The sequence below is a fragment of the Neurospora tetraspora genome (assembly GCF_033439725.1).
Source record: "Neurospora tetraspora strain CBS 560.94 chromosome Unknown B0H65scaffold_7, whole genome shotgun sequence".
In the NCBI taxonomy this organism is placed as follows: Eukaryota; Fungi; Ascomycota; class Sordariomycetes; order Sordariales; family Sordariaceae; genus Neurospora; species Neurospora tetraspora.
The window spans coordinates 729,470-744,431 of NW_026944389.1; the positions used below are offsets into that span (position 1 = coordinate 729,470).

General features: G+C 47.8%; 4 protein-coding genes across 4 annotated transcripts; 2 read left to right on the forward strand and 2 right to left on the reverse strand.

Moving 5' to 3' along the window:
- Window positions 1-1,271: 1,271 nt before the first annotated feature.
- Window positions 1,272-6,258, forward strand: B0H65DRAFT_560199 (uncharacterized protein; the record flags this gene model as incomplete). Its single annotated transcript, XM_062830142.1, is given in 14 exon segments — window positions 1,272-1,837; window positions 2,012-2,147; window positions 2,621-3,697; window positions 3,707-3,775; window positions 3,791-3,906; window positions 3,925-4,012; window positions 4,025-4,041; window positions 4,051-4,302; window positions 4,321-4,449; window positions 4,465-4,472; window positions 4,497-4,538; window positions 4,560-4,601; window positions 4,757-4,768; window positions 4,854-6,258. Coding segments are annotated over 14 exon segments (3,663 nt in total). The 5' UTR covers window positions 1,272-1,567.
- Window positions 6,259-7,578: 1,320 nt separating this feature from the next.
- Window positions 7,579-8,085, forward strand: B0H65DRAFT_591224 (uncharacterized protein; the record flags this gene model as incomplete). Its single annotated transcript, XM_062831092.1, has 1 exon — window positions 7,579-8,085. The coding sequence occupies one exon, from the start codon at window positions 7,579-7,581 to the stop codon at window positions 8,083-8,085; it is 507 nt and encodes a 168-aa protein (XP_062678223.1).
- Window positions 8,086-8,182: 97 nt separating this feature from the next.
- On the reverse strand, window positions 8,183-10,317 carry B0H65DRAFT_579712 (chitinase 1 precursor). The gene is made up of 3 exons (XM_062830773.1): window positions 9,831-10,317; window positions 9,597-9,745; window positions 8,183-9,526 (listed from the first exon to the last, which is right to left on the reverse strand). The coding sequence occupies exons 1-3, from the start codon at window positions 9,995-9,997 to the stop codon at window positions 8,499-8,501; spliced, it is 1,344 nt and encodes a 447-aa protein (XP_062678224.1). The 5' UTR covers window positions 9,998-10,317; the 3' UTR covers window positions 8,183-8,498.
- Window positions 10,318-11,864: 1,547 nt separating this feature from the next.
- B0H65DRAFT_474756 (Alpha/Beta hydrolase protein) lies at window positions 11,865-13,947 on the reverse strand. The gene is made up of 2 exons (XM_062827266.1): window positions 13,327-13,947; window positions 11,865-13,245 (listed from the first exon to the last, which is right to left on the reverse strand). Exons 1-2 carry the CDS (start codon window positions 13,566-13,568, stop codon window positions 12,156-12,158), a joined length of 1,332 nt encoding a protein of 443 aa, XP_062678225.1. The 5' UTR covers window positions 13,569-13,947; the 3' UTR covers window positions 11,865-12,155.
- Window positions 13,948-14,962: the final 1,015 nt, after the last annotated feature.

Sequence of the window (14,962 nt, forward strand, 5' to 3'; positions counted from 1 at the left end):
ATAATAATTTTAATTTTCTCTAGATTTATTTCAAAACTTCCTAATATAATAATTAACCTATAAGTATTTAATCTTCTTAATATAAAATTCGTACTTATTAATATCTACCCATAAAGTAACTTTAATTAACCATTCGAATACATCGTTAATGTACTTGTCATATTCTACTTCATTATTAAAAAAAACTAAAATATTATTTAAATATACTATTATATATATATATCGAAAATATTATATAGAATATCGTTTATATAATTCTAAAAGGTACTAGGGGTACTTTAAAGCCTAAAAGGATATACTAAGGACTTAAATTATAAAAGTCCTTAGTTATAATACCAAAAGAGATTTTAAAATTAAAGTTTCTCTTAATTTCCTTATTATATTAAAATTAGTAATTATTTACCTAAATAATATAAAGATTCGACCTTATAACTATAAAGAATTCTAGGAACTATAGGTCTAGCTTATTTATTCTAATAATTCTTCTAATAATATAGAAGGGTATAGCCGCTTTTTAATAAAAATTTCAATTATACTAATTATAATTAGTTTTGTTAGGGGGCTTAAAAATATTAATAAATTTATTTCGGGCAAACTTCTTTACTTTATAATTATTAAAAATAGTAGATTTATTAAGATTATTATATTATTCGTATAAATTAATACTTTTAATAAAATTAATTTCCCGGTAATTATTTCCAACGGTTTTAAATATTTAGTAATTTGGTGTAGTTTTTTTAATATTTAGGTTAGAGAAGGTTTTAACCTCTATACGCTAGTCTAATTTTTTAATTATATAATTATAGTAGTCGTGCTTATAATAAAAGCTATGAAGTTTAGTGGTAATAAATAGGGTAGCCTCCTTATCCTTTTTAATTTCTTTAGTTTCTCTAGCGGGAACCTCCCTTTAGTAGTTAGTAATATTAGGTTCTACTAGTTCGGTTAGCTAAGGAATGCGGTTATTTAGGTTGATATACTTTTAAAGACCTAAGTCTTAAGTTATGGAAATAAAAGTATCTTTTTAAGCCGGCTAGTCCTTAGGGCCGTTAAGGGCAACGCTATTGATTTTAATTGTAGATATTATTAGTAATCATTTAGTCAGTTGTCGTTACTGGCGATAGCTTCAATGGTCGAATTAATAAGACTTTTAATTGTAATATTATTAGTAATAATCGATATAGGGTTTAACGTGGCTTGATTGTGTGTTTGTGTAAGATTGGCTCTGCAGACTCGAAGCTCTAGCATCTGGATAAATCCCGCATATCCCAGCCCAACTGGGCACGTGCACGCCCAGTGGATCCCCTGGCCTCTAACAGGAACCCCTCCTAGAGGCGAGGCCGCGGGGGAATCGTGAGGAGGGCATCCCCGAGGACATTCACGATTCCCCCGAGGACATTAACGATTCCCCCGAGGATATTCACGATTCCCCCGAGAACATTCACAATTCCCCCGAGGACATTCACGATCCCCGAGGACATCCATCTACCAGACAATCTTTTCAACACACCACACATCTCCGTCGAGGGAGCCTGGAGAAAGCAGCAAAACCCACAGGGAACCGCACGCAATGGGTCTTTTCCACCGAAGCCGTGATAAAGACAGTCCTCAGGCCGTACCGAAGCACCGTTTCGGATTTCGCAAATCCTTCAAAAAGTTAACGGGCGCCAAATCCACGTCACTCGCTCCTGAACCGCTCGTCGCTTCTGTCCTTCGCCAAAGCAATGCATCCAAACCCTCGCCCCGCACCTCCATCATCAACGACACATCTGCGTCTCTCGAGGGATCCGCGGCCGCCAGTGAAAGCATCACCACAATCCCCCCATGCCGTCAAGTTCAGGTGGCAGATGGCGAGTCAATCCCATCAGGAAAAGACGCCAGAACCGGTGACCCGGTGGTGCCAACAGAGGAATTGAGTAACCTCCATCTTGACCGAATGGACGGTTCAAGTCTCAAGCACAGCACTGGGGACCACTCAGTCAAGGCCGCCGAGTCAAATGACATCCCTTGCCAGGAGATCACAAGCACGCCCAAGACTCTATGGGACCGAGCATACGACGCTCTTCGATCATCCAACGATCCCGACAAGTCGGGCTTGGTTGCCGATTACGAGAGAAAAGTTCTCCATGAATTAAAATCCAATGTGTCAGGTGAGGGTTTCCATTGAGCTACACTCCACGCACGCCCAAAAACTCCCCAGGTACGCCCATTTTCCGAGGTGCCAGAAGGCAAAGGAACTATACTCGCGCTTTTACTTCTAAAGTAACCCATAATACAATTTTCTTAAGCCTACTCTAAGCCCCTATTATTTTTTTCTCCCTTTAAAATAGTTTTCTTTAGTCGTATTTCGCAATCCGACTCAAAGAATGATATAAGTATCGAAGACGAAGTACACCGTCTAGTACGCTTCCTCAATAAGACTAAATGAGTTGGAATAACGTCATACCGTCTTGGAGAATAGACGGAAAAGGGTATATCGAAGACAAAAGCCAATGCAAATGGAAGTACGGAATCTTTTTTCTTAAGTGTCTTAAGGGGGTGTACTTGAGGGGGGTACCTGGGGAGTGGCTCTTTCCATCACCTCTCCCTGCATATCAACATGCTAACATCGTCACATTGTTAGGACGTACAGTGGAACTCGAGGAAACGTTCGCGGATTCACTCTTGGATCAGAAGCTCACCAACAAGGCAGTACTTGACCGAGCCATTGAAGATGCATTGAAGCATGCCGCCAAGGGGGCAAGCTCAGCAAGATCATCAATCGACAAGGCGGGCAAATTGACGTTGGCGCTTCAGAACTTCATCAGCGAGGCTGTCAAAGCTTTCCCGGAGGCTTCCCTTGTATGGGCAGGCGTGTATCTTGTTCTACCCCTCCTCACCCAACCTGCAATTGCCGACGAAGCCCAGAGGAACGGGTTCTCATACGTCACGTCCCGTATCGGCTTCTGGACTACGCTTGAACGTCAGCTTGCCAATACCGGAAACTGGACGGAGAGTGTTCAAGAGGAATTTGTCAGGCTTTATCAGCATTTGCTTGAATTCCAGGTCCGCATTGTCCTCCGATACCATCAAAGTGGCTTTGAACGCTTCGTACAAGACCTTTCATCCAACGCGTGGGAGCAGCTTATCACAGTCATCAAGCACCAAGAGGGTCTTCTCTACCAGGATTTACAACAATACCACAATACCAACCTTTCACTCACCATTGAGACTCTTAAGGAGAACAGCAATAAATCTTTAGAGTCCAACGCCAGATTTCTCGAGGCTCTACAGGAGGTCCAAGATTTTGTCCGTAAAGGCGCTGAGAATAAGCTTCAGGAGAAGGAGGAGAAGTGTTTACACCTCTTCCGTCTTACGGACAATCAGAGACATGTCACCTATGAGTGGTATAAAAGCCGTGTCCAAAAGCGAGTTGAGGGAACTTGCATCTGGGCTGTTCAGCACGAGAATTTTCAAAACTGGTTGAAGCTCAAATCGGGACCTCTTCTGATCACGGCAGACCCTGGATGCGGGAAATCCGTGTTATCCAAATACTTGATTGACCAGTATCTGCCACAACGGTTTCCGACCGCAACTATATGCTACTTCTTCTTCAAAGATGGGGACCAGAACACAGTCAAGCAGGCCCTTTGTGCTCTACTACATCAGCTTTTTTGCCAAAAGCCAGAACTGATCAAGCATGCTCTCGAAGAATATGCTCGTAATGGAGACGCCATGATCAGAACGACATCCTCATTATGGCGGATTTTCAACGACGCAACGCATGATGAAAGAGCGGGTACCATCATCATAGTGCTTGATGCTCTTGATGAATGCGAGCCAAATGAGTTCACACTCTTGGTGGAAAACATCAACAAAGTGGGAGAAAGCGTCGCCAAGTTTCTGCTTACATCTCGTCCGTATGGGGATGTGCTTTCCCCTTTCAAGTATGGCGACATGCTTGAACGCTTTCCTCGCGTTCTGATCCCGGGGGAAAAGGAAGATCAATCGGACCAGATCAGTACGGAGATTAATCGTGTTATTCAAGTTCGCGTCGATCAATTCGTACTCAAGTACAAACTCCAAGATCAACTCAAAAATACCCTGTGGGCGGAACTCAACAAGACAAAGCATCGAACCTATCTCTGGGTCTATCTTGTCTTCGATTATTTGAAGACCCTCGTCTCAAGCGACGCTCTGAAGCGGACAGCTCAAGGGTTTAAGACTGCCATTGAGAAACTTCCGAGGACAGTGGAAGATGCATATGAACGGATTCTCAATAGGCCCCAGGGTGCCCTACGTACAATATTGCGACGAGTGTTGTGTGTCATCCTTGCTGCCTAGCGCCCTTTGACGCTCTCTGAGATGCAGATTGTGGTCAACATTGAACCTGACATGATATCTGTCAAAGAACTGGACATGGAGGAGGAAGAAGATTTCTCAAATCGCCCAAGAACAATCTGCGGACTTTTTGTCTCAATTCACCAGCGCAGAGTGTACTTCCTGCATCAAACCGCGAGAGAGTTCTTGCAGGCCGAAACGGAACTATCTACAGCGCCAGGGTCATGGCGCTCCTCGATCAGGAAAAACCAGGCCCATGGTGAACTTGCTCGGATTTGCGTGCGGTATATATATATCTTGGATCCTGAGGTTGTTCATCACAATTTCGACCATTTCCGCCTTGAAAGGGAATATCCCTTTCTGCTTTATTCAAGAGATCATTGGAGCCACCACCTTCGCAACAGCGACTTGGATGATGATATCGGGTTTTTGACAACAGCGATGGTCCTTTGTGAGCCTGGCTCCAAACATTTTCGCACATGGACTGATAAACGTTATGACGGGCCAGAGGAATTTGCAAGACATTTCTCCACAAGTCTTCATGTTGCTGTGGCTTTAGGATGCAATGGCCTCGTCCGACATATTCTACGTAACATTAGCGCTAAAGAAATCAACACTGGTCACAACGAAAGGGAGACAACACCTCTAGCTCTAGCCGCCAGATACGGAAACAACCACACTATACAGCTTTTGATCGAGGCGGGGGCCGAAGTGGGTACTGGCTGGAAAGACAAAACTCCACTGTATGAAGCCGTGGACGCTCGAAAATTAGTGTCTGCCACTACCTTACTCGATTACGGCGCCTCCGTTGATCAGTTAGATGCGCGAGGACGGACTCTGTTACACCTCACGGCTCGTAACGATGACGCCAAGATGGTGGAGGTATTGGTTGAGAAAGGGATCAATGTCAACTCCACAGATAATGACGGCAATACCGCTTTGCTGGCATGCCGCGCCGTCTACGATGAAATGTACCGGAGGACAGATGGCGTCAAACTGGCCAGATTTGTGATTGAAAGAGGAGCATGTCTTGACATAGCCAACAAAGACGGCACAACCGCTCTCATGCAAGCAGTCGACTCGGGTAGGTGGGCTTTGGCTAAGCTCCTCATCGCGAAAGGTGCGGATCCCAACCTACAAGATTGTAAAGGCGAGTTGGCCCTTCACAAGGTCTACTACTCCGATAAGGACGAGGATAGAGCCGTATCACTAGCCAGGACGCTAGTTGAGAAATGCGTTCACTTAGAGGCACAAGACCATGATGGTTTTACTCCCCTACATGCTGCCGTTGCTAGGGAGCATGTTAAGCTAGTAAGGTTGCTACTTGAAGGAGGTGCAGATCTTGAGGCTACAGACCATAGGGGCTTTACTCCGCTCGTTTCAGCGGTTTTCATGAGCAAGACGAAAGTTCTTCCGTCCCTACTCGACTCAGGCGCGAATGTTGAGGTTACCGACAATGAGGGCAAAGGTCCTCTCTTGTTTGCGGTCGCGACATCAGAGCCCCAAATTGTTAAGATGCTTCTCAACTTTGGTGCTAAAGTGGAATGCACTGGGAAAGGCCCTTCACTCCTGAAAAAGGCCGTGGAAGTCATTGAGGATAACTTGAACACCGCGAATGTGATTCTGAGGGAGTATGAAATGGTGAAGGAACGAACCTCAGGCCTCGAAACCGGAACCGAAAACTGGGACCTAATAACGGCAGACAGTCCGGAAATGGTGGCACGCCTTGGAGACGCCTGCGTCGCCTGGGATCATGAGCGAGCTAAGCGAAGTTTGGCAACGCACCAAATACTGCGCCGAGCGGTTGCTGATACGGGTATCGATAGGCTAGATGAAGAAGTTGAAACGGTGTTAGATCGTGCGATCAAGGATGTGGATCGGGCGCTGGAGGAGATGATGAGGATACAGTTCGCGAACGATCGCGGTGACCGACGCTGGTGAGGAAGAAACGGACTCTTATGTTCTCATTCACTATATCCTATAATTTGGCGTATTTCCCACCGGGAAAACCTACCCGCACCCTACGATCTCCTATACGTACCTTACAAATTCTACAATCTTTTATAATTCTTTACTACTACAATTATATCATCGGACAAAACCTCGTATTCCAAAGACGATAGCGTATATCCTACATATCAAAGAGGTTTTCTTCTTCACAATACTTATTCACGCCCCATTATTTGCGAGTTCCTTCCCAATTGTATTTACAACGCCGTCTTTTGCAACTGACTTAAATACTATATTTAAAGACTCTACAAAGAACACTGAGGCCTAAGAGAGGAGAGTATAGTTTGAATTTCATACTAGATACTTTTTTCTGAAAGGTGTGGCCTGAATTTAGTAAAAAGATCTCGGGGGATTTGGAATAGGGTACGTGTAGGAAAGCGTAGGGTGCGGGCAGGTTTTCCCTTCCCACCTTTTTACCATATTGCGGAACATCTGTTGCAAGGAAATATATATCCTACAATCCTTTCTCTCCACCAACTCTTGGGCCCGTTGTTGGCTAACTTCTACCCAATCTGTTCCGTTCCCATTGACTGCAGATATCTGTATCTGACACAGGAAGATCTACTTTTCAAAAGAAAACTGCACCATGGAATGCCTTCACCCCTTGCAGAGTTCGCTTTTTCTTACACCTCAACTGTACATGATTCCCGGTTTTCTCATTGTGTTGCGGTAGGTTGAGTGTAAAATGTCGGACTCGCCGCGTCGTGACGTTCAACATGCCTCGAGGTTTGGCTAGCACAATGTCAAGCAATCCTTTGTCCCCGCCCCCCTTCCCGTGGTAGCTACAATTGTTCTCCCCGTGTCTTCTGTGGACAAAATTAGCTTTTACCCCTTGGCGTTTCATTGTTCTTCGACCACGAGTCCACGGGAACAAGGGGCACCTGCGAAGCGGGTAAAGCCGCCAAGTCAAAGTCAACAAAGACCACGGCACGTTCCCCCTTTTTCAACATCAGCGGACACATAATGTAGACCCCATGTCCTGAACAGAATGAAGAGACATATAAAGCTCGCCGATTCTATTCAGAATCTTATTCACATCTCTTTTCGTCCCCGCTGTTGAAGGATACCCTGATCATTTTGGTATTCCTCGTTTCAAGCTCGAGACTCAAACAGACCTACAGCCACAGCTACAGCTACACACTAGCCACAGCAAGCAAGCAAGCAAGCAAGCAAGCAACAACCCTCAAAGAAACAACAAAGCAAAGCAACCTCAAATCCCCAGTCCCCAAAGCCACAACCACGGCACCCATCATGTTCCAACCCACCCTCACCTCTCTCCTCCTCCCCCTCCTCGCCCTCCTCACGGCCCCCATCTCCGCCTACGACTTCTCCACCACCCTCCCCACATCCGGCATCCCCGACGCCCAAAAAAACGACTGGTGCACCACGCACGTCGAAACCTGCGGCTACATCTGCGGGACGGGGATGGGTACCGACAACCTAGGCGTCAAGACCAACTCGTGCCTCTACACTTCTCTCCAATACGAATGCGTCTGCATCAAGGACAATTTGAAGGTCAAGATGGAGCTTTTCCATTACACGGTGCCGGGCCTGATGTGCGAGGCGGCGTGGAAGGCGTGCAGAAAAACGAATGAGGGGAATGAGGCAGTAAAAAAGGAGTGTGATGAGAAGATTAGAAGAAAATGCGGACATTTGAGGACGAAGGAGCAGGAGACGAAGAATGAGGGGATTTATGGGTTTTTTAAGAGTCTTGGGGGGAGCCATAAGAGGAAGGTTCGGAGAAGGTTTGAGGCTTGATTGGATGCATAGGGAGGTAGGTGGATATCTTACCTGTCGAGGAATGGATGGAGGTCTCTTTTCTTTTTTTCTTTTTTATTAGGGGGGGATTTTGGGTCCGGACTGTTTCTCTGTAGGTATGTATGATAAGGAGTGTATGTTACCCCTACAGGAAGTGGGAGCTCTGAATGAAAAGGAGGAAAGACTATGTGATAGAAGTTGTTTCCTATGTACATCGGGTATGGGATGATCTGAAACGAGAAAATAAAGAATCGGGAAATAGGCTCAAGTACAATACCTTACGTACAGGTAGTAGATAAGAAGATGACAAGGGTCTGTTGATTCCCTACTACGACAGTAAATGACATGACGTGGTGATATCTCCCCTTCCAGCCCCAACTCCCCAACTCCCAACTCCCAACTTCCACTCCCCTCTAAGACGGCATCCCCCCCCTCATATTCTCATAAACACTCCCAGGATACTCCAACAAGTTCTCCCCCTCATCCATCCCCCCTCCCCCTCCGCCTGATAGTCCCTCCCTAGCAACACTTATCAAACTCTCCCCATCTCCATCCCCCTTCCGATCCCCCGACGCCTCCCAAAACATACTTCCCCCCAACCCCCTCTCCTTTACGTAGTTCACCTTCCTTGCAACCATCTCCCCCGTATCAAAACTCACCATCTCTTTAGTCTGCTCATCATAACTCCAGCTTGCCCCCACCGTCTCATCCAGATACACCTGCGCCCCTTGCTTCGGCAGAACCTTGTAATCCCATATCCCCGCTTCCCACGACCCGGCTCCTACTCCGCTAAACGGTTGTCCCGGTCCGGCAGTGGACTCAAAAGCGCGACCGTAGAGTGGCATACCCAGGACGATCTTTTCGCTCGGCATGCCAAAGTTAACATAATCCGTCACCGCCCTATCCGCCGAGAACGGCGTCGAGTCCGGGTTTTGAGGGTTAGGAAACAAATTCGCCTGATGCCCACTCTTCGTATCCCACGACCCCGAGAAGTCATACGCCATGAGGTTCATAAAATCCAGCGTCTCCCCCATCTCCTTCAAGTAAGGCTGCAACACCCCGTACCGCTCCGGCCCAGCGGGGGCAGCGATGGTCAACAAGAACTTGTACCCCGCTGCCTGCTCAGCAGCGTACTTGTCGAGTTGGGAACGGATTTCTTTCAGCAAGAGGAGGAAGTTTTGTGCTTCTGTGTCGGAGGCGGGGTACTCCCAGTCGATGTCGAGGCCGTCGAATCCCCAGTCTTTCATCAACCCCAAAGCCGAGAGGGCGAACTGTGTGCGGGAGGAAGGGGTGGAGGCTGCGAGGGCGAAGTTGCTGGGGGAGGTTTGGGAGTAGGTCCAGCCGCCGATGGAGAGGAGGACGCGGAGGTGGCGGTGGGCTTTTTTGAGGAGGAAGAGTTGTTTGATGGAGCCGTAGACGTTGGTGCCGATGTCGTTCCAGGCTGGGAGGTGGAGGTGTTAGCTTGCCGAGCGGAAAGAGAGAGGAGGGGAGAGGGAAGAAGGAGGACGTACAGTCACCGGGATAGTGCATATCTGTATCGGCCCATGTGTCTGAGGAGAAGACAGTTCCATCGCTGCGAAGGTTCGCGAAGGAGTAGAGGACGTGTGTGATTTTGTCGGCGGGAAGGTCGGCGGGGTGGTAGTTGCGGCCGTAGATGCCCCTGGAGAGAGTCGAATGTGAGCAAGTACCCGATGCCAGTCACGCCCGTGTCAGGGATCCGAGAAGCTTGAGAATATGGTACTCACCAGTTGGTAAAATACACAACGTTCTTATAGCCAGTAGCTGCTGCCGTGGTATTCACGCCACTGTCACGACCAGTCAAGCTGCTCCCGACCGGCGCAGGCGCAGCATCCACAAGGAATGAACAGAAGGAAACGGCAACCAGTGCGGCTGTCTTGATGAACAGCATCATGGTGGGGGAGTGTTCGAACTAGTCGCAGGCTAGACCAGGCAAAGTGAGGGAGTGATGTTGGGAGCAGCTCGCTTGTCTGGCGGCGCAGTTGGTGATGCAAACTTCGGAGCTAGCTTCTCGGAAGAGGATATGAAGAAGCTTTTATCCTCCCTTGGCTTCCGACCCAACGTCGATAGGTAGTAGAGCACCGTTGGCCCATCCCTTTCTAGTGTGGCGGCCAACACCAGAACATAGCATAGAGGTAGTGACCCAACGACAGGGTCGCTCATCGTCAAGGTCTTGTGCCATGGCGAAGGTCCAGTCTCGTTGCATCGAGATAGCTACATGATGGTGGTAGCCAACTCTGGCGCCCATGCCCGTGGACACTAGGTGGGTATCCGTCTTGCCGTCCCTGTGAGCTTCGAGATGCTTGCTCATCGCCCTGGATCAAATGCATTAAACAATCTCGCAACGTTGCCATGACGGGAGATTTGTACCTGAATGTTCCATGTGTCGTCCTGTCCACCGGGTTTGGTGGCTGTTAACCTCCCCATGGCATCCACGCCGTGTCTGTGAGTTCGGTGTCATGGCCGAGGTCAAAGAGAACTGGCGAGGAAATTGTTGGGCGACATCATCCACCCCTAGACCTCAACTGACCCAACAAGGAGCTTGATATGGCGATATGACCGGACGGTAAGTGACTGGTGATCTGTCTTCATGTGCAGGAAGGGGATGCAATTTCCGTGCCGTGTGGGATTGATTGTCAGGGTGCCTGGTCGGCGTTGTAATGTTCGATCGAGCATTCGGATATTGGCACGAGACGTCGTTACCGAGTCGCGAGTGTTCGGTGTCTTGAGGATGATGAAGGTACCTGACAAGAGAGGGTGGCAGAATGAGACGACGGCCCCCTTGATGGGTGGGGTCTTATCTCGGACTTGGTGCTTGTTCTGTCTTCTCGGTTCAAGGAGTGGATGAGAGGTAGTCGAGCGAGACCTTGAAAGGGGAAGTTCGAAGAAGAGGTATTAGAGCTCGGTGGTCAAGATGCACATGGAAGGGTTGTATACTACACCACGGGGAAGCATCGCAGGGATGCAAGCGCGATCACCGGATAACCAGGCACCGGAATGTTCGGGGACACGCGCTCATTATCTGCAGCGGGAATTGGCGAGATGTGTCTTTATGGTGGCCATGTCCCCGGTCCTGTCAAATCCAAGTGCCGTCGGATCTGGTTAGATCTGGGGAAGCATCATCCGGATTGAGAAGGTCCTGAACGGCCACCCACAACCGCCGGTAATGTGCATGTGCTCGGCCAAATAGAAGAGCGGCCGCCATCTTGCACCGTCTGATGTTACCTCTTGAGTTGTTCGGGAGCATTTGGAGTCCATGAAATGACAACTGAACGTCTGTTCAAGGTCATTTGTCGTCGTCGACTTCACAGTTGTCCCCCGCATTCCTGAAGATAGACGAAATTTGATGTCACCCTACGATCAGGTACACCGCCAATGATGGTCGTTACATCCTCCACGAGGCAACGTGCAACGTTACTCAGATATTGCGATCTGTATCTGGATGCACGTGTTATCTCAATGCCAACGACATCCTTTTTCGGCTATCCGGGTTGGACACAGAAGAACTGTTGACTTTGGATTGACGATGAACGAATGCCGACTTGATGCTGGGGAAAAGGCAAAAAAAAAAAAAAAAACCACAGAAAACGTTTCCAACATACTAACATAGGTACCTTTCCCACCCTCAAAACGCCTTGACAGTTGCCAAGACTTCCCGAGAATTGAGCTGACCACAACTTTTTGGCAAACGGACTTTTGAAACGAAAAGAACAAGACTTCATTTGCCCATATTTCTACCAAATGAGGAGATGAAGGAAAAATGATTTTAGATTCAACATCAGCGTGCTTGAAACTATCAAGAGAGCACTCTTTCTGATCATATAATTGAGTTTCTTGATTTTCGTCTTTCGTTTCGATGGTCCGTTTGTCAAAAAGTTGTGGTCAGCTCAATTCTCGGGAAGTCTTGGAAACTGTCAAGGCGTTGGAGGGTGAGAACTTATCCAAAAGATGGAGCCTAGCAGAGAGTCAGATAAGAGAAGAAAAAAGGAGGGAACGTCAAAAGCCATCCGCATCATAACGCCAGACTTACCAACTCCCCAATCCGTAACCGCTCATAGAACCCCATCCACCAACCACCCCCTAACAATCTCCATAACCTCCTCCCTCTTCTCCATCCCATTCCTAACCGCCTCCTCATCCTTAATCCTCGAAATACCATCCTGATCATATCCATGAACTACATCAGGCACCAACAACCACCTATAACTCCTCTTCACTTGCTGCCGCCCATCCTCCTCCATCTCCGTCACTTCCTCCTGCCAATGAAACCTCTCATCCTCCAACTCCAACAACCCCCCCTTCTTCCCCTCTTTCTTTTCACCAGGACCAGGTTCCTCCCTCCCCAACATCTCCTCAACCCCCGGAACCCTCCTCCCCGCCAACTTACACGCCATCCGCCACGCCTCACCGCCCAACATATCCAGCTCGCAAGCAACAATAAAAACATTAGCGGGAAACCTTTCCCTTCCTTTCACCCTAGTGACCCTCCCCTGAGTCCCCTCTGCGTCTTCTTCTTCCAGTACTTCCACCGCGTACAACGGACTCAGCAACGGGTCCCCCATCTTCTGCCCCGGTGAGACGTAACTCCAATCGAACATGCCCGACACGCTCATCAAGTAGTCCGTATCCCTTCCCCTAAACCCGCCCAGACTCAGCTTATACCGCCTTGACTTAGTCTTAGCCACCGACGGAGTGACAAAGTCCAGCACCGGATACATGGGCACCGCGGCCTTGATCCGGTGACGAATATCAGGTAGCTGCGACACAGCCATTGCCAGGTTCCCGCCGGCGCTCCAGCCGGCGCTAGCGACGCGGTGCGTGTCGATTGGCAAGTCGGAGTGTTTCTCAACTACTGCAGTGGACGGGTCAGACCCGTAGTCGACGAGAAGGTCTAGGATGACGGCCTCGAGATCGTGGATGGCTGTTGGGAAGGGATAGGAGGGGGCTTTGCGGTAGTCGAGAGCAATCACGCAGAAGGGGGTGCCGGCTTCTTCGGCGATTTGGACGAAGCGGCGGTTCCAACCGTCGTTCTCGTAGGGTGCGCCGATGACGAAACCGCCGCCGTGGATGGTAAGCAAGGTGGGCAGCTTCTCGTGAGATCGCTCGGGGTTCGAGGGGGAGTGTGATTTGGGGAGAAAGACGCTATTTGTTTTTCAGTCCCTTTTGTCGAGGGTCTACCCTACTCAATGGCCAGGTAATGAGGAAGCGGGGGAAGGGACATACCGAACGGGCAACTGCGGCCTTGAAGGCAACGCCTTGATGATATCCGGCTTGTTCGGGGAAGAGCCCAAGTAATCGGTCTTGATGGAGTTGATAAAGTTCACGGGAGTCATGACGAGCTTGGTGATGCCGTAGGCTAAAGCGCCGTACTTGAGCTTCTGGGTGAGTGGAAGGGATGGGGCGACATGGACTTCTTCGGAGCTGGTTGGGCCAGCGGTGTCGACGGCGGTGGTTATAGCGGCCATGGCAGGCGATTAGTGATGAGAGGATGTCGGGGTGATGGAAAGAAGCTTGTAAGGTAGAAGGACTGGTGTTGTCGCTGTTATAAGATGCTGTCCGAGGGCAGACTGGTGTAGATGCTCGGCAATCATCGTGGTGGTGATCGGGACATTGGACGAGGGAAAACAAAAGCCCGAGGGTTAGGGGATAACGAGGAAGTCGAGACGATCCTCAAAGGCGGAGCCGCGGCAGCTCCGCCGATAAGGCAACGGACCGTCCCATCCAGATGACCCCGCAGGAGCGTGGCAGCGGGGTTGAAACCTGCCATAGAGGGAACCCCGGGTCTGAGAACAGGGTCAAAACAGGCGCTTTTGAGCCAACAGTCAGAAATAGCTCAAACAAGGTTCAAACAGGGTCGTACCACCCTTTTTTTACGAAATTCTAAAAGACCCATAAATCATATTCCTTATAAAAGCATATCGTCGGACAACACTCTCTTTTAGGTATAAAAGAGCTTTAACTTTGAAAATTCATATAGTACCAAAACGGATGTTAGGCTTTATTAGGATTTTTGCCGCCTAAATATTATTTTTCGATAGTTTACGAGAGAAATTTAGAATAATAATCTTTTCGCTAACATTTTTTTTATTTGAACATTCTTTTCCTAAGAAAACGCTCTTTTTCATCAATATTTTTTTATTCTAACATTCTTTTTTCTAACTCTTCCTTTTTTTCCTCAATTAATTTCCGTGCCTTTTATTAATTATATTAAGCTTTATTTCTAATACATTCGCGTATATAAAGTAAATACTAGATAGCGTAGTTAGTAATATAAATACTTAGTTCCGTGAGGTTCTTATTCGATTCCTTGCTATAATATTTGTAAAAACTATTAAGTAAAAGATATACTACCAAGAAGATGCATTACTAAGAGTATTACTAAGAAAATACATTACCAAGAAAATAATATATTATTAAAAAGATAAACTCCAAGGAGAAGATGAACTATTACAATTATGATGATGTAATGGTTACTATTTTTCCCGATGGTCGCCCGGTGGTCGCCGCTTCCTCTAACGGAGAGAAGAAAAGATATCTCTTCTTAGAAAAAGTCTAACCGGGACCAAAAGTCTGACCGGGACCAATTAGACTATTAGAGCAATAAGTAAAAGAGGGCCTTTTACACTATTGGTCATAGACGTCTGTCAGAACCAAACATTTATATAGACTAGTCAAAGCCTTATACAACCTTTCCAAAATCGAAAAGAAATTTTCGCCCAAACATGCTTGCAGTACCCTTGCCGGACCCTGTTCTCAGACCCGGGGTTCCCTCTATGGTGGAACGCATGGGTGTTCCTTGGGTGATGGTTACAGAAGGGTTAGTGGTAATTGTTAGTGTAACCGATGGAAGGCGGGCAAC

Bases quoted from the DNA above. Each gene is read 5' to 3' on its own strand.
- B0H65DRAFT_579712 (XM_062830773.1), bottom strand. From the start codon at position 9,997: ATGATGCTGTTCATCAAGACAGCCGCACTGGTTGCCGTTTCCTTCTGT. The intron at 9,746-9,830 runs GTGAGTACCATA...GACTCTCTCCAG, and splicing joins GTTGTGTATTTTACCAACTG to GGGCATCTACGGCCGCAACT. The intron at 9,527-9,596 runs GTACGTCCTCCT...TCCACCTCCCAG, and splicing joins TATGCACTATCCCGGTGACT to CCTGGAACGACATCGGCACC.
- B0H65DRAFT_474756 (XM_062827266.1), bottom strand. From the start codon at position 13,568: ATGGCCGCTATAACCACCGCCGTCGACACCGCTGGCCCAACCAGCTCC. The intron at 13,246-13,326 runs GTATGTCCCTTC...AAAAACAAATAG, and splicing joins AGGCCGCAGTTGCCCGTTCG to CGTCTTTCTCCCCAAATCAC.